The following is a 25,083-nucleotide window of genomic DNA, read 5'->3' as shown; positions in this document are numbered from 1 at the left end:
CTGCCGCATCAATCTACTCTCCATCATCAGTAAAGTAATGGAAGGGATCATCAACAGTCCAACAAGCGACACTTGCTTAGCAATAACCTGCTCACTGACACCCAGTTTGGCTTCCGCCAGGGTCACTCAGCTCTTGACCTCATTACAGCCTTGGATCAAGCATGGGAAAAAGAGCTGAATTCCAGAGGTGAGGTGAGAGTGACTGCCCTTGACATCAAGTCAGCATTTGACCGAGTCAATCGGAATCAGGGGGAAGACTCCGCTGGTTGGAGTCATACCTAGCACAAAGAAATATGGTTGTGGTTGCTGTAGCTCAGTCATCTCAGCTCCAGGACATCACTGCAGGAGTTCCTCAAGGTAGTGTCCACTGCCATCTTCAGCTGTTTCGTCCTTCCATCAAAAGGTTAGAAGTGAGGATGTTCACTGATGATTGCACAATGTCCAGCACCATTCGCTACTCCTCAGATACTGAAGCAGTCCAAATGCAGCAAGGCCTGGACAATATCCAGGTTTGGGCTGACAAGTGGCAAGTAAAATTCACACCACACAAGTGCCAGGTAATGACCATCTACAACAATAGAGAATCAAGCCATAACCCCTTGACGTTCAATGGCATTTCCATCGCTGAATCCCCTACTATCAACATCCAGGGGGTTACCATTGACTAGAAACTGAACTGGACTAGTCATATACTGTGGCTACAAGAGCAGGCCAGAGGCTAGGAATCCTGCAGTGAGTAATTTACCTCCTGACTCCCCAAAGCCTGTCTACCTTCTACAAGACACAAGTCAGGAGTGTGATGGAATCCTCTCCACTTGCCTGGATGAGTGCAGCTCCAACAGCACTCAAGAAGCTTGACACCATCCAGGACAAAGCAGCCCGCTTGATTGGCACCACATCCACAAACTTTCACTCCTTCCACCACTGACGCACAGTAGTAGCAGTGTGTACCATCTACAAGATGCACAGCAAGAATTCACCAAGGGTCCTGAGACAGCACCTTCTTCCAAACCCACGACCTCTACCATATAGTAGGACAAGGGCAGCACATACATGACAACGCTATCACCTGGAAGTTCCCCTCCAAGTCACTCACCATCCTGACTTGGAAATATATTGCCATCCCTTCACTGTCGCTGGGTCAAAATCCTGGAACTCCCTTCCTAACAGCACTGTGGGTGTACCCACACCACATGGACTACAGTGTTTGAAGAAGGCAGCCCACCACGATTGTCTCAAGGTCAATTAGGGATGGGCAATAAATGCTGGTCTAGCCAGCAACGCCAACATTTCATGAACGAATAAAACAAAAATTAAAGATGACTTTTTATCTCAGTGATACCCAATCCCAAGTTTACAATGATCTGTGTTCTTGGACCTTCAAGTCTCTTTGGATCTCCACTGCTTCTAGTTTTCCTCCGTTTGGAAAGTAGCCTGTTCTACCCTTATTAGGTCCATAATGGATGACCTCACATTTGCCATCATCGAAATCCATTTGCTATAGTTTTGCTCATTCAGTTAATCTAAGAACATCCTTGCAATTTTATGCTTCCATGTACACTGCTTACAATGCCACCTATCTGTTTCGTTGTATTACTTACACAGCTTTGTGTTTTATCATCGAAGGCATTGTTAAACATGATGAATTGATGAGACTCCAGATCTTTGCAGGACACCACTAGTCCTGCCAATTTGAATCCCTGTCCATTACCAATGCTCTCAGCCTCCTGCTGCTCATCTAATCCCTAACCAGGTCAATAATTTTCCCTCAATTCAATTTTAGTTAACAGTCTTTTATGAGGGACTTTATCAAATGCCTTTTGATAAAATAGGAGGCCTGGGGATTCTTGCTGGAGATAGAAGCTACAACATCAGAGGCCTGTACCAAAACCATGATCCTGGGCACTGTACTGGATTGCTATAGGCAGCATCTGGTCAAGGAACCCTAGCAACAGCCAGGATCTAGGACAGCAAGTCTGAGGCAGAGGCACCTTAGAACAGTGGTTAGATTCACAGTTGAAAAGACAATAAGTACAACGAAACATCCAATTTTAGAAAGGGGTGAACAGAAGAAATTGGACTAGACACCACTGTGCAGTTAGAGGGAATATTGAAAGAAATGTCTGCCATTCTCAAAAACATAAAGCAAACAATTTTTAAAAAAAGGCACTGCTGGGTCCATTGATAGGATATCAGTGTAAATATACTAAGCGAGTCTTTCTGTGTTAAGGGAACATTCCCAGCACTGAGGGTGCACTTCAGCAGGTTGGAGGTGCCAGCAGAAACAGGTATTTTCTATAAGCCACTAAATCAGGCACTTGAGAAAGGAAAAAGAGAGGAATTCCAGAAGGTCACACTTTGGCCACTACCCTGAGGAAATCATGAGGAATTATCAGAGGATTGGAACATGGATGAAAGATCTTTATAAGGGGCAAGAGACAAGGCAAAAACTATGGGTTATTGAGCACAACACTTGTTTTGAATAAAATCTAAAGAATTGTGTCCAGTGCCCCAAACCCTACAACTACTTGGTCATTTTTTTTCCAGTATCTCAAAGATGACATTCTTTCCTGCTATTGTGCCTAACGTCAATCAAACAAGAGACATCCTTTGCCACTGTGCCCCAAACCCTAGATACACCGTATAACAAAACCCGAGGCCCTCTCTACCACTGTCTCTCCAAAAATTTGAACTTTCCCCGCAACCATTATGCCCCCAAACTCAACCACCCCTGCCACTGCCCATGCATCCAATGTCAGAATATTCCGCAGCTGGTGCCCAAAATTATCACCCTTTTGACAGGCCAGATACACCCGAAGACTATTTAAAATCATGGATGGTCCGCTCATTTCTTCTTAGTTACATGATCCAGCAGCTTTCTCCTGACCAATTGCAATAACTGTTCTACACTGCTCCAGAAATAAGAAACATGATCCAGGCTGACATCTGGTACAGAGTGAGCATTGCACTGTTGGAGGGACTGCCCTACTGATGACACTTCAAACACTTTATTTCGTTAAACCAAGATCAAACATGAGAGACATGACAATGGTACATACAACAATCCCAACTTGCATTTGTACAGCACCTTTACCACATTAAAACATCTGAAGGTTTCACAGGAGCGTTTCAAACAAAACTTAACACGAAGTCACATGTGGATATCGTAGGAGAAGTAAGCAAAAACTTAGTCAAAGAGGTTAGTTTTAAGGAGAAAGTGGTAGAGAAGTTTAGGAAAGGAATTCCACAGCTTAGGGTCCAGGCAGCTAAGACATATTCTCCATGGTGAAGTTATTAAGGTCAAGGATGTTCAAGAGGTCAAAATTGGATGAGTTCAGGTATCCCAAACGCCTATGGACTAGAGGAAGTTACAAGGATAGAGAGGGATGAAACTATGGAGCAATTTGAGAATAATGCAAAGGGTTTTAAAATTCAGACATTGCCTGACTGATACACTAAATGTAGGTCAGAGAGCAGAGATAGGTGAAAGGCACTTGGATGGACACATACAAGATCCAAGTCATGGAGAATAGAAGCTGCCATGGTTTTTGCACTATTGCTGCTGTTAGGCCTCCCCAAATGCTTGGTATGTGTCATGAAGCTATTAATGTATAAAATGCTATTGGAAAATATTTTTCTTTTAAAATTGAGGTTTAGGCTGTGGGTGTCTTAACTGGATTAAAGCCAGCTAGTCTGGGTGCATTGATGTGTACTAGTTTTGAGATGTAAGAGAGGTAGAGTACCTCTCCAAGTAGAGATAGATTCTCTCCTTCAGAATTTTCTTCAACAGTTTCCCTACCACTAATGTGAGACTTACTGGCCTGTATTTCCCTAGTTTATCTCTACAACCCTTCTTAAATGGCGGAACCACATTAGCACCTCTGGCACCTCCCCCGTGGCCAGAGAAGAATTAAAAATTTGGGTCAGAGCCCCTGCAATCTCCTCCCTTGCCTCCCTCAGCAGTGTGAGACACAAATCATCTGGACTTGGAGATTTGTCCACTTTTAAGCCTGCCAACACCTTGTCACTCCCTAAATCAATTTGCTTAAGAACCTCGCAGTCTCTCTCCCCCTAGTTCCATACCTTCATCCTCATTCTCTTGGGTGAAGACAGATGAGAAATATTTATTCAAAACTCTAGCGGTGTCCTCTGGCTCCACCCATAGATTGCCCCCTTGGTCCCTTATGGGCCCTACTCTTTCCCTGGTTATCCTCTTCTCATTGATATAGAATATCTTGGGATTTTTCCCTACTTTTACTAACCAGAGCTTTCTCATATCCCCTCTTTGCTCTCTTAATTGCTTTCTTAAGCTCCACCCTGCACTGTCTGTACTTCACTAATGTCTCCACTGATTTGCTGCCCTTGCACCTGCTAAAAGCCTCTCTTTTCCTTCTCATCGTATTCTGAATATCTCTGGTCACCCATGGTTCTCTGGGCTTGTTACTCCTTCCTATCATCCTAGAGGGAACATGTTGAGCCTGTACCCTCCTCATTTCCTTTTTAAACGCCCCCCACTGTTCCTCTGTAGTTAAACAAGTAACTGTTCCCAGTCTACCTTGGCCAGATCCTGCCTTATTTTACTAAAATTCACTCTCCCCCAATCCAAAACATTTTTTTGCAACTTGTCTATTTCTTTGTCCATAACAAACTTAAACTGTACCATGTTGTGGTCGCTATCACTAAAATGCTCCCCCACCACCACCTCAGCCACTTGTCCGGCTTCTTTCCCCAGAATTAGGTCCAGCAATGCACCGTCCCTTGTTGGACCCTCTACATATTGACCTAAAAAGTTCTCCTGAACACATTTCAAGAAATCCACTCCATCCAAGCCCTGAACACTATGTCTATCCCAATTAATGTTGGGAAAGTTGAAATCACCTAATATAATTACCCTATTGTTACTATTGTTATTGTTTTTACACACCTCCACAAATTGTGCACATATTTGCTCCTCAGTTTCCCGTTGACTATCTGGGGGTCTATAATAAACACCTAACAATGTGGCTGCCCCTTTTTTATTCCTAAGCTCTACCCACAAAGCTTCATTCAATGCCCCCTCCAAGATATCATCTCTCCTTACTGCAGTAACTGACTCCTTAACTAATAATGCAACGCCTCCTCCTCTTTTACCACCTCCCCTGTCTCACCTGAAGATTCTATATCCCAGAATGTTGAGCTGCCAATCCTGCCCCTCCCTAAACCACGTCTCAGTGATGGCTACTATACCACAATTCCACGTGTCAATCCTCACCCTTAACTGATCCGTTTTACCTGTAATACTCCTGGATTAAAGTAGAGGCCATCCAGCCTTGCCTTACTCCCTTGAAACTTAATGAAGCTGTACTTTCTCTGACTCGATTGTTTTACTATATTACAATGTGTCCCTATTCTGCTAACATTCTGTATCCCCTCCCCCTGCCGAATTAGTTTAAACTCCTCCTAACAGCACTAGCAAACCCACCCGCAAGGATGTTAGTCCCACTCTGGTTCAGATGTAGACCGTCCCGCTTGTACAGGTCCCACCTTCCCCAGAAACGGTTCCAGTGATCCAGGAATCTAAAGGCCTCCCTCATGCACCAACTCTTAAGCCAAGTGTTCAGCTGTGCTATTCTGCTATTTCTATGCTCGCTAGCACGTGGCACTGGGAGTAACCCAGAGATTACAACCTGAGAGTTCTTGCTTTTTAGTCTGCTGCCTAACTCCCTGAATTCTTGATGCAAGACCTCATCCCTCTTTCTACCTATGTCATTGGTACCAACATGTACCATGACCTCTGCCTTATCAACCTCCCCATTCAGGATGTGTACTTGCATTTTTTTAAATAGAGCATTGAAGAAGTGGAGTGAAATCTGGCATGTAGCTAACAGAGACCAAGAAATATGCTTATATTACTGTATTGAATTTGTAAGATGAAAATGCTTTGCCTAGTGTCTGCTTAAAAATCTATAGGTTGCTGTTGCCTTAATGGAGATTAGTCTGGAGTTTGTTAAAAGTTATGTTAGTAGTAATTTGTAGCCATACATATGTGGTTGATGTATTGTAACTTAATAAAATGTTTTGTATAATTTAATATAAAAACCTCTTGAGAACTGGTGATCTGTGTCCTGAATTTAGGGTTGCATCTCAAACATACCATTTAAAAATATAGTTTATAACAGTTGTTTAAAGTTTCCCTCTGGGGTTTTTAAATAACTCAGCTTTACCAATTGCTGGGGCATAACAGCATGGGCAGTACCCAGACAAGAATGTAATTGCCAAGAATGAACAGGGAAAAGTTTGAACTTACCGCCTGTGTTGTGGACACCATAGTTGCACTAACAGGAACCTGTCTCACTGTAGTTGTACCTGTTCCTATAGAGATTGGCAGTCCAGCAGTTGGTGTTACTTTGGTAATTGCCTTTGATCCTGCTGTTGCCAGAGTTACTGCAGCTGATGTCATTGTACCAGCAGCTGTGAACAGTTTGCTGGAAGTTGCCACAGCAATGGCCTGTCCTGATTTGGGAATGACCCCAAGTCCAGGCATTATTCGAATGGTAGCTGCCGGCTTGGTGTCTGTTGACGAGAGAGAAGCGCTGGCCTTACCCTTCTGGTCAGCTACTGTTACAGCCAGTGCTGGCATTAGCCGGATGGCTGTGCTGCTTGCCTCTGTTACTTTTAAGTCTGGTGTCACCTTGACCACTGTGGAGGTGGTGGAGGAGGTGGTGCTGGTGGATGCCTTCACCATGGAATCTGTTGGTGGCATGGCTGGAGTGACATGTAGAGTGGCTGAAATGCCTTTACCTCCAAGCATGTCTGGGGTGAGTTTCACAGTGGTGACTGGTGCTTTGGTCAGTGTGGCCATCATGTCCTGTGTAATGCGAAGCACCGTCTGGCCCTTGGAGTCAGTGGTGATTGAGGATGGTGCCAGCCGCAGAACATCTTTGCCCTGGATCTGGATGTTTGTTGCTGTGAGTGGGATCCCAGTACTAGACTGTGTCTTCATCCCAAGCTGGCCTGCAATAGCAACCTAGACAAAAATATTCTTCAATCAATTACTGCAAGCATTTATTGACAATTCTCAGCTTTAACAACCAGAGTTTAAAGGTCAGACCTAAAAACAGGGGTCTTAATCCTGCTGAAGGCCTAGAAAAATGAGGACTGCTTATCAAAAGTCTGTTTCACAGCAAATGATTCTGTTATTTTATAAAACACCAACATACACCTCTCACAATGCATCAGCAGCAATTCACTGACGATTGAAAACTGCACAAGGTCAGGATCAGACACCAAAACAAGAGGAGGAACTGCAATCATGTGACAGGCTGGAATGGGTAGCTCGAGTGCTTCAGCCAGGTAATTAGAATTGCTGCTGGAGCGGTGATGAGTGACTGTTCTGAGCCTCTGCTGTGTCCCAAGGACAACGGAATTAGTATATCAGGCTTAGGGTGATGAGGTGCTGTTTGAACAAAAGTGGAATTTATTTAACTGTAAAATCAGGAGGCTTAAAGTCAATGAGCTCTCCAATAAAACATCTTCCCTTCCTCTATGACTTCTGCAGATGATGAAACTTGGGCATAATCCTCGGTAGCAGATTCAAATCTCGCAACATCCTAGTGTGAAGGTGTCTCTGTATTATGACTTTTATCCTCTGATGGATCAGATTTAAACTCTGCAATAGTGACTGATGCTGCTGATGGGGGTAAAGAACTGAAGGTGGTTAAAGAAGATATCAGAGGAGGGAGGGTTGAAAGCTCCGTCGAGCTAAATAAGTTACAGCATTGGCTTCACTCATATGGCAGCACACAGTAAGAAAGGAAAACTCAAAGGGCAGCAATGTCACCATAAAATAACCCCTGCCCTTACCCCCCCCCTCTCCCCCACCACCAATACAAGCAAAGGTTTGTTCTCGCTGTGCCCACCTGTCTCATGATGCTTTGTCCAGCTACACTCTGTATGATGGTGCTAGCAGAGCTGGATGTGGTTCCGTTCAGTGTACTGGACACTGTTTTTGAAGCAGCACTGATTCCAGCCATTGTCAGATTTGCTTTTGCAGAGCTCTGCTGGATGTGGACAGTACTGACACCAGACTGAGCCTTCACTGGCACTGTCAGAATAGACTGCAAGAAAAAGTTAGTACAGAATCAGAAAACCCATCTCTCCCCATTTGTGAAATTGTCAGCTCGACGAACATTTTAATTGTGTCCAACTCAAGATACATGCACACCTCCAACACAATTCCAATCTGAAGCAGCCCATTCACTCCAGTGTAGTGAATAAGATCAGTATTAGATACTAATTCTGTAGCTGTTCCTATTCCACTAGTATATCCTCCCCAAAGACATTGTTATATTTTAGAAATCAAATCAAAGCACTGTCCAGGAATCACTTCATTCAGAGGTTCAACCAGAAATGGACTGGAATTCCAGCCCTGTGTACTGGCAGTTCAATATATCCTTAGATAGTGCAAAATATATTCACAGAATCAGACTGCAGAAGAGGCCCTTCGGCCCATCGAGACTGCACCGACACGTGAAAAACACCTGACCTACCTACCTAATCCCATTTACCAGCAATTGGCCCATAGCCTTGAATGTTATGACGTGCCAAGTGCTTATCCAGGTGCTTTTTAAAGGATGTGAGGCAACCCGCCTCCACCACCCTCCCAGGCAGCGCATTCCAGACCCTCACCACTCTCTGGGTAAAAAAGTTTTTCCTCATATCCCCCCTAAACCTCCTGCCCCTCACCTTGAACTTATGCCCCCTTGTGACTGACCCCTCAACTAAGGGTAACAGCTGCTCCCTATCCACCCTGTCCATCCCCCTCATAATCTTGTACACCTCAATCAGGTTGCCCCTCAGTCTTCTCTGCTCCAACGAAAACAACCCAAGTCTATCCAACCTCTCTTCATAACTTAAATGTTTCATCCCAGGCAACATCCTGGTGAATCTCCTCTGCACCCCCTCCAGTGCAATCACATCCTTCCTATAATGTGGCGACCAGAACTGCACACAATACTCCAGCTGTGGCCTCACCAAGGTTCTATACAACTCCAACATGACCTCCCTACTTTTGTAATCTATGCCTCGATTGATAAAGGCAAGTGTCCCATATGCCTTTTTCACCACCCCACTAACATGCCCCTCCGCCTTCAGAGATCTATGGACACACACGCCAAGGTCCATTTGTTCCTCAGAACTTCCTAGTGCCATGTTGTTCATTGAATAATTCCTTGTCAAATTACTCCTTCCAAAGTGTATCACCTCACACTTTTCAGGGTTAAATTCCATCTGCTGCTTATCTGCCCATTTGACCATCCCGTCTATATCTTCCTGTAGCCCAAGACACTCAAACTCACTGTTAACCAGCCGGCCAATCTTTGTGTCATCGGCAAACTTACTAATTCTATCCCCCACATAGTCATCTATGTCATTTATATGAATGACAAATAATAGGGGACCCAGCACAGGTCCCTTTGGTCTGCCACTGGACACTGGCTTCCAGTCACTAAAGCATCCTTCTGTCATCACCCTCTGCCTCCTACACTAAGCCAAGTTTGAATCCACCTTATCAAATTACCCTGTATCCCATGTGCCTTTGCCTTCTTTATAAGTCTCCCATGTGAGACCTTGTGAAAGGCTTTGCTGAAATCCATATAAACTACATCAACTACACTACCCTCATCTACACACCTAGTCACCTCCTCAAAAAATTCAATCAATTTTGTTAGGCATGACCTCCCTCTGACAAAGCCATGCTGACTATCCCTGATCAAACCTTGCCTCTCCAAGTGGAGATAGATACTCTCCTTCAGAACTTTCTCCAATAGTTTCCCTACCACTGATGTGAGACTCACTGGCCTGTAGTTCCCTGGCTTATCTTTACAACCCTTCTTAAATAGCAGAACCACATTAGTTGTTCTCCAGTCCTCTGGCACCTCCCCCGTGGCCAGAGGGAAGTAATAATTCGGGTCAGAGCCCCTGCGATCACCTCCCTTGCCTCCCTCAGCAGTCTGGGACACAAATCATCTGGACCTGGAGATTCAGAGAGGGCTTCCTGTGCCTTTCTCAATATACATTCCAACCTGTTACAGAAATCGGAGTACAAGGTACTAGCAAGAATATAGCCTCTTGAAGAGGTAACAAAAGGCAGGAGAGTGGAGGCAAATGGATGTTCTTTGAGATGGCAGAGTGTGGATAGAAATCATAGAGTTTTACAGCATGGAAGGGGGCCCTTCAGCCCTTCATTTCTGCACCGGTCATCAAGCCCCTATCTACTCTAATCCCATTTTCCAGCATTTGGCCCATAGCCCTGTATGTGATGGCATTTCAAGTGTTCATCTAAATATTTCTTAAATGTTGTGAGGGTTCCCGCCTGTACTACCCTTTCAGGCAGTAAATTTCAGATATTTCCCCACCCTCTGGGTGAAAAAACTTTTCCTCAAATCCTCTCTACATCTCCTGCCTCTTACCTTAAATCTTTGCCCTCTGGTTAGTGACCCCTCCACTAAGGAGAAAAGTTTCTCCCTATCTACCCTTTCTATGCCCTTCATAATTTTGTACACCTCAATCAGGTCACCCTCTGACTTCACTGCTCTAAGAAAAACAACCCCGGTCTCTCTTCATAGCTGAAATTCTCCAGCCCAGGCAACATCCTTGTGGATCTTCCCTGCACCCTCCTCCAGTACAATCATATCCTTTGTCATTTGTAGTGCACTTCCAGCCTTGTTAGTCCTCCCAAAATGCATCACCTCACACTTTTCAGGATTAAATTCCATTTGCCACTGCTCGGCCCATCTTACCAGCCCTTCTATATCACCCTGTAGTCTAAGGTTTTCCTCCTCGCTATTTACCACACCACTAATTTTCATGTCATCTGCGAACTTATCCTTCATACTTCCTATATTCATGTGTGCCTAGGCACCACCTGACATCCTTTCATCTTTCAATTATATAAAGATCTTGGACACAGACACAAGCCAAATGATATTGCAGTTTGCTGCTGATACCAGATTAAACAACATGGCAAGCTGGGAGGAGATTGCAGAAAGTTGCAGGAGGGCACAAATAGTTTTGTAGAGTGAGCAGAGAGGTCGAAGATAGAGGTTAAAGTGGAGAAATGGGAAATATTAAATTTTGGGAAGGACACAAATCAGAAGTAGTACATCCAAAACAGCAAGAATCCTATTGGGACAGAGGATAGAACATCTTTGCAAATGGAATTGGGTAAGTATTTGAAAAGTATTAAATAAAAAATGGGGAAGGCAGGGAAATGGGGTGAAAGCTACAGCTGGGCAGTGAGCACTGGTGCAGTTATGACAGGCCGAATGGACCCTCATCTGTGCTGTAATTTCTAATTCTATAAAAATAGCTCCTCCACATTCCAAATGCACACAATGCAATGTCAACAATCTCAAAGTAGGTGAAAGGAATTTCATTTCAGAATGCTTGTATTCTCCAAGTCAACATGTCCATAAATCACAGTGTACAGCCAGCTGTGCAGTTGTTCCTTACCTGAGGCAGTACTTTAGTGTGAGCAGCCGCAGTGACTGTCGGCAGCCGGATCTGATGCTGATGTTGTTGAACTTGTTGTACTACAGAGGCTTGGTGTGAACTGGAAGCCAAGCCTTGCTGAGCAGAGACTACCCGGACCTGAGGTAGAGGAGCTGCTACAGACTGAGACAGGACCCGTGCCTGAGTCTGTGATCCAGTATACTGTCCTGGCTGTGTTCCAGATAGAAGGTTTCCAAGCTGAGGCATTGTCGGTGAGGACACCAACAAAACGCTGCAAATAGAAAAAGCCCTTCAGATGAAACAGTTGTGAACCTTCGTTTCTCACAAACTCGGCTTGAGGCAGTCCAAACATCTCAAACCTCTCTGACCCATTCTTTCAGTATTCACCCTACAACTGAAAAAGACTTGCATTTTTATAGCACTTCTCACAACCTCAAGATGTCTCAAAGCACTTTACAGCCAATGGTGTATTTTGAACTGTAGTCGTTGCTGTAATGTCGAAAATGCAGTCACAAATTTGCTCATATCAATGTGAAACTGATCAGATCATATAAGATCATATATTTCAGTGATGTTGATTGAGGGATAAATAACAGCTAGGATACTGAGAATTACTCTCTTGCTCTTCTTTGAGTAGTGCCTTTGAATCTTAACACCCTCTGAGAGGACAGACTGGGCTTTGGTACAAAAGTCAGCACCCCCTCAAGTACTGCACTGGGAGTTTCAACAGACCCACAGCTAATGGGATGAGGGGCGTCACTGGCAAGGTCAGCATTTATTTCCCATCCTAACTGCCCTTCAGAAGGTGGTGGTGAGCAACATTCCCTCAATGTCTCTTTTGAGTACACGGGTGATTTATTTCAAGTACAAGGCCTCTTTAATTTTTTACGTGGCTATGCACGTAGTAACCTAAAGAGGCTGATTTGAGTGTGGCGTGCACAGGGACTTCTGGGTTGCTCAGCTGTCGCTGATGGTGAGCCACCTTCTTAACTGCACCCAATGTTTTTAGGAAGTAAGTTCTTTGAATTTGATCCAAAAACAGTGAAGGAACAGTGATATAGTTGCAAGTCAGGATGACGTAAGGCTTGGAGGGGAACTTGCAGGTGGTGGTGCTCCCGTGTATCTGCTGCCCTTGACCTTTGAGGTGTAGAGGTCGCAGGTTTAGAAAATGCTGTAGAAGGAGCCTTGGCGAGTTGCAGAAGTGCATCTTGCAGATGATACACACAACTTACACTGTGCATCGGCAGTGGAAGGAGCGAATGAGGATGGGTGGAGTGCCAATGGACCGAATGGCTTTGTGCTGGATAGCATCGTGCTTCTTGAGTGTTGTTGGAGCCGCACTCACCCAGGCAAGTGGAGAGTATTCCATCACACTCCTGACTTATGCTTTAAGTGTACAGGCTTTGGGGAGTGAGGAGGTGAGTTACTCGCACAAAATTCCCAGTCTCTGGCCTGTTCTTGTAGCCGCAACATTAATGTAGCTGGTCCAGTTAAATTTCTGACCAATGGCGAACCCCAGATGTTGATGATGGGGGATTTGTTGGTCATTTATTTTTGTGCTCCCTATATTTTTTCATTCATTCATGGAATGTGGGCTTTGCTGACTAGGTCAGCATTTATTGCCCTTGAGGAGATCGTAATGAGCTGCCTTCTTGAACTGCTGCAGTCCATGTGGTGTAGGTACACCCATAGTGCTACTAGGGAGAGAGTTCCAAGATTTTGACCCAGCGACAGTGAACAATATTCCTCAGGAATCTTGCCTTTCATTTTTGTTATTTGATCAAATAATGCTAAATGCTTCCTTCTCTAGTTTCAGGTTTGATCTAATCTTTTCATTTATCCTTCACAGGTGGCTGGGGCGTGGGTATTGTGCTGTATTCATTCTAGTGACTTCAGCAATGCATCCTCCTGTGAAATGACAACAATGAAAGAGCTGTTGCTGGGTTAAAATCCTGGAACTCCCTCTCTTACAGCACTGTGGTGTGTCTACACCACATGGACTGCAGCAGTTCAAGAAGGCAGCTCACCACCACCTTCTCAAGGGCAATTAGGGATGGGCAATAAATGCTGGCCTAGCCAACGACGCCCACATCCTGTGAATGATTTTTTTTAAAAATCTGAGATTAAATGATGTGATCAAAGAATCTTTCAAGAGGTCAAGTATATCCGATGTCTCATGCACGAATAAATGAAAAAATACAAAGCAGCTTCGTCCTGTAACTCATATAGATGCTTCCTGCAGGATAGAACAGTCTTGTGTGAAACTAGAGAGTACCAGGAATAACTGACCTTTGACCTGATTTGACCAGTTCTGGTGCACTAGTTGTTTGAACTTTGTTGCCATCAGTCGATACCGGTGATGATGTGGGTGTAACTGGTAATGTGGGAGTTACTGGAGTTACAGGTGTTACAGGCAAGCTGGAATCAGCCAACACCTGGGATCCCAGAGACTGCTCAGAAAGAGGGAGCTTTGTTGCACTCTCCTTACCAGAGGACTTCTAGAGAAAACAAATATGACATTAAAATCCATTCCCAGTACATGGAAAGGAAGATAAGGTGTAGTTGGTTATCTATCATTCCCCATGCTAATGGATAGTTCTTTTGTCTGCTGGAGACCTTCTGGCTACTCAATTACCATCCAACTTCACTGATTTATTCAGACTCGTTGACAGACAGGATCTTGCTCAAAGCAGCTTTAAAACTGATATCTTTGTACTAAGCTGTTTTGTAAACAAAAATTATACTGTTCCAATTGGGATACAATTACTGGGGGATTCAAAACTAAGGGGCAAAGAAAATGGGCAATATCAGGAGGTAAAAGATACTGAGTGAAAATGAAGCTTTTACTGGTTGGGCAAGAACAAGTCCAGGCACTATGGACTGAATGGCCTCCTTCAGGGTTTTATGATTATTTGACATTATTACTTAGCAAGTGGTTAATCTGTTTAACAGATTCCCTAGGGAGATTCTGGAAATATAACATGTTGATTCTTTTAAGTTAGACCGATTTCTTGCAGAAAATAACATTTTAGGATAGACTTGAGAAATGACAAGGTGAGCACAGCAGATGTGAGGAACAGAAAACTTTGGACCTATGATTGTTGCGTCATGTCTTGGTCTGTTGTAGACTGATTGATAGATTGATTTCTATTAGTCAATAACTCCATTATCATCGCCTAAGATGAAGGCACATTGGATGGAGCTTAGACTTCTCGTGTAGCAATTCCTGTGTTCCCAGAAAAGCTGAGTCTGAGCACTATATCAGCTGAACAGGGAGAGGATTAGGGTACAGGAATAGTTCTTGCAGCTTAATGGCTCTAGTCTTCTAAGTGTTTAATCTTTATCAATACAGATTGAAATGTTTTTAATTACAGGGTGTGAACTAGTTCCAGGACTACAATCTCTTCCTGTAAATAATGCCATTTTCAGATCAAGCTCACACTAGTAGACAGTGCAAGTATCTATTTCTAATTACAAAGTCCTTGATCAAACCTTGGGATAATATTGACCCGAGCCCATGAGACCCCCTTCTCCTTTTGTTTATAGTGTTGTTGCCCAAACTCAGGGTCTAAGCTGTAATGAGAGTTCTGTAATATCCAAGGCCCAGCGCCGTGGTGCACCAGGAGTGCCTGTGATGCACGGTTACCTGTGAACACAGAAACAGACAAAGGCCATTCAGCCCCTTGAATCAGTTCCTGCATTGAATTAGACCATGGCCACTCTATATATTAACTCCATTTCCTCGGTGCTCCCTAGTTCTTGATATCCTGATCAAACAAAGATCCATGGACCTTGGTCTTGAAAGCGCTAACTGACCTCTGCATCTACATCTATTTGGGAACAGAGTTCCAGATTTTTATGACCCTTTTAGTGAAAAAGATCTCCCTGATTTTACTCCTGAAAGACCTTCTGATTTTAAGATTATTGTTCTGGATTTCACCAGCACAGGAAATTATCTCTATCCACCCTTTTGGATCCTTATCACATGTTAAACAACTCAATTAGGTCACTCTTAGTCTTTTATACTCAAAGGAATAAAAGCTAAGCCTAAGCAACCTGTCCTGAGAATTTAACCTTCTAGGCTACAGTATCATTCTGGCGAATCTTAGCTACACTCTCTCCAAAAGGTAATATATCCTTGCTGACATGCAGTGCCCAGAAAGGAGTGTCATTCTCCCAAAGCATAACCTACTTGCCTTGCATTCAGCTCCTTGAGAGAAAGTCTAACATCCCATTAGACTCAGAGTATGTTTAACTGAGTAAGAGGTGCACAGTCAGTGAGGCGATACTTCAGCCTGAGTTGGACAGAGGCTGCATGAGAATATCTGGGAATTTGGTGCACAGGGAGATAGAGGTGCTTTAGGTTAGGTTTACTCCAAGTAGCAAAGTATGTTGAGTGGGAGTTCAATGAAGGCCAGGGAGGTGATGCTTTTCTCCTTCTACCCTTTTTCAGCCTCCACTATTTGATTTCCACTTTGATGTAGCAGAAGGAGCAGGCAATTCAGTAACTGGTACTATGTATTTTTATCAATATTCTAAGTACTCTATTGTTTTATCAGAATTGTAAAGTTTACTGGCAGTGGCAAAACCTACGGGGAGGTGTAGACTTTATTAATTAATTAGCAATTATTAATTAATTAACACATATTGGAGATGGCAGGGCAGGTGGTGTGCTACGAATGTAGAATGTGAGAGCTTCTGGATACGTGTGATCCAGGACAGCTGCACGAACTTTGGCTCCGAGTTACTGAGCTGGAGGCCGAGCTGCAGATGCTGCGGCACATCAGGGAGGGGGTAAGTTACCTCAATACTTTATTCCAGGAAGCGGTCACACCCCTTAGGATAGGGTCTTCTGATTTGGTCAGTGGTCAGGGACAGGAGGGTGTGACTGCAAGTGAGGCAGTTAAGAGGACCCAGAGTGCAGGAGCCTCGGTCCTTGCAATTGTCCAACAGGTTTGAGGCTTTTTCAGCTTGTTTGGGTGAGAGTGGGGGCTGCAGGGTGGATAAGCAAATTGACAATGGCACCGTGGCACAGGAAGACATTCAAGTAGGGGGAGTAATAAGGAATGTAGTGGTAGTAGGGGACAATATCGTCAGAGGGATTGACACTGTTCTCTGCAGCAAACAGTGTGAGTCCAGACAGCTGTGTTGCCTGCCCAGTGCCTGGGTTCAGGACATCTGCTCGGGGCTGGGTTTGCAGTGGAGGGGGAGGACCCAGTTGTTGTGGTCCATGTTGGCACCAACGACATAGGCAGGACAAAGGAGGAGGTTCTGCATTGTCAATATGAGGAGCAAGGCACCAAATTATGAAGCAGAACCTCAAAGTCATAATCTCTGGACTATTATCTGAGCCACATGAAAATTGGCACAGGACTAATCAAAGCCTAGTGTGGGAGAAGTGGGTTCTAGTTTGTTGCACACTGGCACCAGTACTGAGGAAAGTGGGAACTGTACATTGGGATGGTCTACACCTGAAGCATGCTGGGACTGGTGTTCTTGTGAGCCGCATAACCAGGGAAGTAGAGAGGGTTTTAGACTAAGTAGTGGAGGCAACGGTACAAATTTGGGAAGATGTGGTAAATCAAAGAGTAGAGACAAGGCAAAATATTATTAAAAAGAAAAAAAGGATAAAAACTAAAGGCACTGTATTTGAATGCATGAAGCATTTGAAACAAGAGGTGAACTGAGAGCGCACATAGAAATAAATAAGTACGATGTGATAGTCAGAACAGAGACATGGCTGCATGAGGACATGGATTGGGACCTGAATATTGATGGGCATAGGACATTTAAGACCATCAGGAAGCGAGGAAAAGGTGGAGGGATGGCTCTGGTAGCTAATGATTATATTAGCACAATAAAGAGGGATGACCTAAGTGCAGAAAATCAGGATGTGGAAACCATTTGGATAGAGATGAGAACTGGTAAAGGATTTGTGTACAGGCTCCTAATCGTAACTACATGATAGGATGGAGCATAAAGGAAGAAATAACGGGAGCTCTTCAGAAAGGCATGGCAAAAATCATGGGAAATTTTAATCTACATATTGACTGGAAAAGTCAGGTGGGCAAAGGTAGCTGAGATGAGGAGTTCATAGAATATTTCCAGGATAGTTTCTTAGAACAGCACATTCTGCAGCCAATCAGAGAGCAGGCTAAACTACACCTTGTATTGTGCAATGAGATGGGATTAATTAACAAAAGATGAATTGAGGGAGTGCATAGAAATAAATAAGTACCTCATAATGACCTCATACAGAAAGCGCCCCTAGGTAGCAGCAACCAATATGATTGAATTTTACATTCAGTTTGAGGGAAAGAAGAGGAGTCCGAGACAATGTTATAAAACTTAAATAAGGACTATTATGAGGACATGAAAACAGAGCTGGCAAAAGTGAATTGGCAAATTATGTTAAGGGCTAGGTCAATAGGGATGCAGTGGCAAACATTTAGCGGATATTTCAGGATATACAGACTAGATACATTCCAACAAGTAAGAAAAAGTCCAAGGGATGGACACACTATCCATGGTTAACTAGAAGGGTTAAAGATAGTACCAAACTTAAAGAAAAAGTATATAATTGTGCAGATAGGTGGAATGCCAGAAGATTGGACAGAATATAACGAACACCAAAGAAGATTAAAAGACTAATAAGGAGGGGAAAAATTAGAGTACAGGAGAAAACTAACCAGAAATAAAAAAAAAACAGATAGTAAGAAATTCTATAAACACTTAAAAAAGAAATGAGTTAACAAAGTGAGCATTGGTCCTATAGAAAGTGAGTCTGGAGAATTGACAATGTAAAACAAGGAGATGGGAGGTGAATTGAACAAGAATTTTGCATCAGTCTTCACCATAGAGGATACAAGTAACGTCCCAGAAGCAGCTATAAATCAGGAAACTGAAGGGAGGAACTCAGGAAAATTACAATCACCAGAGAAGTGGTACTGGGTAAATTGTTGGCGCTGCGGACTGACAAGTGCCCGGGTCCTGATGGACTTCATCCTAGAGTCTTAAAAAAAGTGGCTAGTGAGATAGTTAATGCATTGGTTTTAATTTTCCGAAACTCCCTGGATTCGGGGAAGGCCCCATTAGATTGACAGAAAGCAAAAGTAATTCCATTATTCAGGGAGACAGGGGAGGGAAAGGAAGGGAGACAGAAAGCGGGCCAGTTAGCTTAACATCTGTCTTAGGGAAAGTGTTAGAACCTATTATTAAAGATTATAGCAGGACACTTGGATAAGTTCAAGGTAATCAGACAGAGTCAATATGGTTTTGTGAAAGAGAAATCATGTTTATACAACTTATTGGAGTTCTTTGAGGAATTAACATGTGCTGTGGATAAAGGGGAACCAATGGATGCACTCTACTTAGATTTCCAGAAGGCATTTGATAAAGTGCCACATCAAAGGTTATTGTGGAAAATAAAAGCTCATGGTATAGGGGCCAACACATTGGCATGGACAGAAGATTGACTGGCTAACGAGTGGTGTAACACAGTGATCAGTGCTGGGATCTCACCTGTTCACAACTTATATAAATGACGTGGATGAAGGGCTGGATGCCAAATTTGCTTTTGACACAAAGATAGGTAGGGAAGTAAGTTATGAAGAAGACATAAGGAGGCTACAAAAAGATATAGATAGGTTAAGTGAATGGACAAAGATCTGGCAGGAGTAGAATGTGGGAAAATGTGAAATTGTCCATTATGACAGGAAGAATAAAGGAGAAGCATATTATCTAATTGGTGAGAGATTGCAGAGCTCTGAGGTGCTGAAGGATCTGGGTGTCCTGGTGCATGAATCACAAAAGGCTAATGTGCCGGTACAGCAAGTAATTAAGAAAGCTAATAGAATGTTATCATTTATTGCAAGGAGAATTGAATACAGAAGTAGGGAGGTTATGCTTCAGTTATACAGAGAATTAGTGAGATCACGAATGGAGTACTGTGCACAGTATTGGTCATCTTATTTAAGGAAGGATGTAACTAGGTTGGAAGCAGTTGAGAAGGTTTACCAGACTAATGGGCAGGCTGTCTTATGAGGAAAGGTTGGACAGGCTGGGCTCGTATCTGCTGGAGTTCAGAAGAGTAAGAGGCGACTTGATTGGAACATAAAAGATCCTGAGGAGTCTTGACAGGATGGATGTGGAGAGGATGTTTCCTCTTGCGGGAGAGTCTAGAACTAGTGGTTACTGTTTAAAAATAAGGGGTCGCCCATTTAAAACGGTGATGAGACAAAAGTTTTTCACTCAGAGGGTTGAGAGTCTTTGGAACTCTTTTCCTGGAAAGGCGATGGAAGCAGAGTTTTTGAATTTTTTAATGCAGAGGTGGATAGATTCTTGGTAAGCAAGGGGATGATAGGTTGTCAGGGGTAGGCGGGATGCAGATTTCAAGTTACTATCAGATCAACCATGAACTCGTTAAATGACAGATCAGGCTTGAGGGGCCGAATGGCCTACTCCTGCTCCTTGTCTCCTAAGACGTATGAACAGAAGTAGGCCATTCGGCCCATCGAGTCTGCTCTGTCATTCAATGAGATCATGGCTGATCTGATAATCTTCAACTCCACTTTCCTACCTTTTCCCCATAACCCTTGATGCCTTTACTGATTAAAAATCTGTCTATTTCAGCCTTGCATATACTTAATGGCCCAGCCTCTACAGCCCTGTGTGGTAAAGAATTCCACAGATTCACTAGCCTCAGAAAAGAAATTCCTCCTCATCTCTGTTTTAAATGGGAGCCCCCCCTTACTCTGAGATTCTGCCCTCTAGTTCTAGACTCTCCCACAAGGGGAAACAACCTCTCAGCACCAACTCTGTCAAGCCCCCTAAGAATCCTATATGTTTCAATAAGGTTGCCTCTCATTCTTCTAAACTCTAATGAGTACAGGCCTAACCTACCTAATTTCTCATCATAAGAAAATCCCTCCATACCCGGGATCAACCGAGTGAACCTTCTCTGGACTGCCTCCAATGAGAGTATATCTTTCCTTAGATAAGGGGACCAACATTGCTCACAGTATTCTAGGTATGGTCTAACTAGTGCCTTGTATAGTTTTAGCAAGACTTCCCTATTTTTATACTCCACATTCCCTTTGAAATAAAGGCCGATATTCAATTTGCCTTCCCTATTACCTGTTGAGCTTGTATGTTAGCTTTTTGGGATTCATACACAAGGACTCCCAAATCCCTCTGTGCTGCAGCTTTCTGTGGTCTTTCTCCTTTTAAATAACATTCCGCTCCTCTATTCTTCCTGCCCAACTGCATAACCTCACATTTTCTCACATTATATTCTATCTACCAAGTTTTTGCCCGCTCACTTAACCTGTCTATATCCCTCTGTAGACTTAGTGTCATCCTCACCACTTGCCTTCCTACCTACTTTTGTGCCATCCACAAACTTGGTGATAGTATATTCACTCCCTCATCTAAGTCATTAATAGATAGTAAATAATTGAGGCCCCAGCACTGATCACTGTGGCACTCCACTAGTTACAGGTTGCCATCCCAAAATTGCCCCCCTTATCCCAACTCTGTCTTCTATCAGTTAGCCAATCTTCTATCCATGCTAATATACTACCCACAACGCCATGGGCTCTTTTCTTATTAAGTAGCCTTATGTGCGGTACCTTATTAAACATCTTGAAAATCCAAATATATTACATCTACTGGTTCCCCTTTATCTGTCCTGCGTGTTACCTCCTCAAAGAATTCTAATAAATTGGTTAGGCATGATTTCCCCTTCATGAAGCCATGCTGACTCTGCTTGATTAGATTATGTGTTTCTAAATGCTCTGCTATTGCATCCTTTATAACTGACTCCAACATTTTCCCAATGTTCATAACTCTTTCGAGTACAAACACGTTTCCATCTGTACCTATTCAGATGAAGTTACATTGTTTCATAGTTTGCCATTGTGAGATTTGAACTCTTGATATTGGGGTTATAAGCCCAGTACCATAACCACTTGGCTATTTAGGCCAAGCGTTCATATGTTCGTATGCTTGTGCTGATTGGGCTGTGATGTTAACAAGTGCTTAATGGAGGCCAGCTGCCACTCTCAGGAAAGGGAAAGTCACCTGAGCAAGGGAAAGCACGCGTACCAACAAATCATACAACAAACCAAGTGTGATGGTCCTAACCCTTGAACTCCGATTCGGTGTGGAGGGTGGGGGGATGCCAGGAATTCTCTCAGTTCCTGAGTAAATAATACTCACGATCTTGGTTGTCAGCTTAGGTTTCTGTTGCAACGCCTTCTTGGCTTTAGCCGCTGCAGCCTGGGCCTGGTGAATTCGTTCTGCAATAATCAAGATGGAGAATGAGTTAGACCTCAGTGTCTGTTCACCAGTGACACTAGGGTGTCGTTAATCATCCTGAAGTTAAGTTATTTGAGAACTATCAAGAATAGAAAACTATCAAGAATACAATAGGTTTCACTGGTGATCACCAGTATCCTTGGCAACCTGTCAGGAATGACAGTGTGGGCTTGGTAAGGAGAAGGGCAGCGCAGGTGGGAAAGTGCTCACATTCTTGAGTAATGGCCAGTTGCTGAGGGACTGGGGTTCCTGGCACTCAGTCAATTTCCCAGTGGAGTCGGTGCCTTGAAGAATGGAGCAGCCTTCTGTCCCTGTGCACTTTTTAGAACTGTGCCGTTTAGTCCATATTGCCTCTACTCACCCCTTCTGCCAAAACACATCACTTCTCTATTAAATTTCATCTGCCACTGATTTTCTCATTCTGCTAGCCTCTATCTTTGTCCTGTTGCAGCCAACTGGGACCATTTGTCTCACCGTTTGCGACACCTGCAAGTTTGCAATTATCAGCAGATTTTGAGATTTTACTTAGTATTCAAAATCCCAGTCATTTCTAAAGAAGACATGGAGGCACTGGAGAGGATACAGAGATGATGTACAAAAATGATACCAAAAATCAGGGAAGGATCGACAGGCTGGGTATCTTTCCTTTTGAGAAAAGGTGGCTGAGGGGGTGACCTAATAAAAGACCAACATGGATAGATGGGTCGAACAGCCTGTTTGTGTTGCCTTATCCTATGTAATAGAAGTAATCCAAAAGCTGCATGAAATATAAGACCCAAGATTCCCTTGCCTAATGATTCCAAATTAATCTGGAGCAGGTCCAGCCAAGCATCTGTTACTTCGAAATACCAAACTTATGGTTAACTGGAGGGGCCCATGCTGGTCTTTAATCAGGGGTCTGCGCCAGTACAGTTAACCGGAGAAGGTCATTGGTGAGGAGAGGCAGGGGCTGCGTCAGTTAGTAATGGCGCTATTTGCCAAATCAGCTGTTAAATTCTGGAAATACTCAGCAAGTCTGCAGCACCTGTGGAGATGTAAGATCTGAAACATTAATTCTATTTCTCTCCATCTGCAGTGTTTTGCTTTTGTGTTGCTCAGGGTAAGCAGGGGGTGAACATTACAGTTTGAGGATAGAATTGTTCCAGCAATCATGATGGTTCAATAATCAGGCAACATGACTATTATTTGAATGCATTAGGTTCAGACAGACATGGCATTTTTTAACATTGGGTTTTCCCAGTTTCTTCTCTGGAACTGTTCCGGGGTGTTCTGAAGAAGTCATACGGACTCGAAACTTTAACTCTGTTTCACTCTCCACAGATGCTGAGTTTTCCCAGCATTTTCTATTTTTGAAACAAATCTGCTTATTGTTCTTGCATTTCTAACACACTCGGTCATCATTTCAAGTGATCAGCTGAATCATTTACTCCACATACTTTCATTACAGGGTAAAGCACCAAGCAGCTTTATTCATGGATCAACTCATTGCAGCAGAAAGCCGGAACAGTTGATCATTAAAGGCAGTCCAAGTTCACAAAAGAGTTAAACAGAAAAGCCTGTAAGCTTTAAAAAGCTGCACTTTTGCAGTATTTTCAAATAAAAAAACTGATAAAGATATTCCTGAAAGTCACCCATTTTCCAATACTTTCTCTTTCTTACAATTATTTTGCTCTCCTACTTAGGAAGCCCTGTCTTGTCTTTGTAATATTGCTACACTATTTCCTGTTTTCACCTAGCTACAAATAACCTTCTACCCATAAAAAAACCCTTTGCAATAATCATAGGAAATAGAAAGCTCCCTTTTCTTTGGCCCTGTGTTAAGTGCATCAAAAGGAGTCAGTGTTACCAACACTGTTTACTAACAGAGCATAGCCAAGTACTAGGAGCAGTTAATGTGAATCGCCGAGTTATTTTCGAGTGCTGCCAAAAAGTTTGGTCTCCAAGTCAATATCTCCAAGGTCAAGGTTATGCTTCAGCCAGCACCAGATGTACACTATGAAGCATCAGACGTAACCATTGATGGCACCACTCTCAAGGGTGTAGAAAGATTCTCATTTCTTGGTGGTGTGCTTGCTTGGGATGCAACTATTGATGAAGATATCAGTGCACGTATCCAGACTCCATAATCGTGTCTGGAAGCAGCATGGCATTAAGCTGAAGACTAAAACCAAACTCTATCAGGCCACTGTCCTCATCACCCCACTGTATGGCACGTAGTCCTGGATCTGCTATAGGCACCACATCAAAGTTCTGAGCGCTTTCACCAAAGACATCTGAGATCCAACATGAGAATTTGATTGCAGGACAAAACTCACAACCAGGTCCTTCATTGTGCTGAGCTCAACAGCATGGAGGCCACCCTCAAAATCCAACGCAGCTGGGCAGGCCAAATCACTCACATGGATGATTACAGAATCCCCAAGCAGATCTTCTGCCTCAGGGCAAACATAGTCAAGGTGGTTTTTAGAAGGAATACAAGCCCATCTCTGCAGAAAGACGGTTGGCATGTGTGGAGCTCTGGGGGGATTCTTTAGGAAGAGATAGATAGTTAATACTTCCCGATTACAATTGTGTGTTAACCAGCGCTTGCAACATGTTTAAAGAAGTTTTGTTTTAAAATAAATTAATCATTGAGTTTTTGAAAGAAGTCTGGTCAGAGTCTCTTTTCTTCCGAGTACTAGAGGTATAGGTACACAACTGGCCATTATTGTGAGAAAATTAAACATTCTCCATCTTTTGTTTCTTTCACTTCCTTTTAGGCAGTCCCTCTGGTCTGATGGGTTCTGAGATAGCTGCTCGGTTCAATACTCAATCTGCAGGCATTTCCGCTGTCCTCCTCGGAGGCTCTTGCTGTGATCAAGTTCTGAATAGAGCAGTTGCTTTGGGAGTCTGGTGTCAGGCATTCGAGCTAAATGTCCAGCCCAGCGGAGCTTGTTTTGAGTCATTAGCATCTTGATGCTAGGCAAGTTGGCTTGGGAGAGGGCGCTGCTGTTGGATCACCTTCCCTGCCATTGGATTTGGAGGATCTTGCAAAGATCCATTGGTGGCACTTCTCTATCGTTGTAGGTTGCCCAAGTTTCTGAAGCTTATAGGAGCACAGAAATCATTGCAGATCTCTTTAAATCTGTGCTCTTTCATTCTCGATCCTTTTACAAGCGGAACAGCTTCTCCCTATTTACTCTGTCCAGCCCTGTCATGATTTTGAGCATCTCTATCAAATCTCCTCTCAGCCTTCTTCTCTCCAAGGAGAACAGTCCCAACCTCTCAAATCCATCT

The 25,083-nt window shown here is 43.5% G+C and overlaps 1 protein-coding gene across 4 annotated transcripts in view; it reads right to left on the bottom strand.

Moving 5' to 3' along the window:
- Positions 1–25,083, bottom strand: part of nfrkb (nuclear factor related to kappaB binding protein) — a 106,254-nt gene that overhangs the window by 10,229 nt on the left and 70,942 nt on the right. For 3 of the 4 annotated variants that reach the window (XM_041174201.1, XM_041174203.1, XM_041174204.1), the window contains exons 19-23: positions 21,709–21,788; positions 13,780–13,988; positions 11,491–11,761; positions 7,899–8,096; positions 6,287–7,006 (exon numbers count right to left, since the gene is read on the bottom strand). In XM_041174201.1, the coding sequence (XP_041030135.1) occupies positions 6,287–7,006; positions 7,899–8,096; positions 11,491–11,761; positions 13,780–13,988; positions 21,709–21,788 (1,478 nt within the window). The remainder of the gene's footprint in view (positions 1–6,286; positions 7,007–7,898; positions 8,097–11,490; positions 11,762–13,779; positions 13,989–21,708; positions 21,789–25,083) is intronic. The other variant, XM_041174202.1, reaches the window with a different exon arrangement.

This window comes from Carcharodon carcharias, chromosome 25 (assembly GCF_017639515.1).
Source record: "Carcharodon carcharias isolate sCarCar2 chromosome 25, sCarCar2.pri, whole genome shotgun sequence".
NCBI classification, from domain to species: Eukaryota; Metazoa; Chordata; class Chondrichthyes; order Lamniformes; family Lamnidae; genus Carcharodon; species Carcharodon carcharias.
The sequence above is the reverse complement of the archived record's forward strand: the minus strand, read 5'-3'. Positions and strand labels throughout refer to the sequence as shown.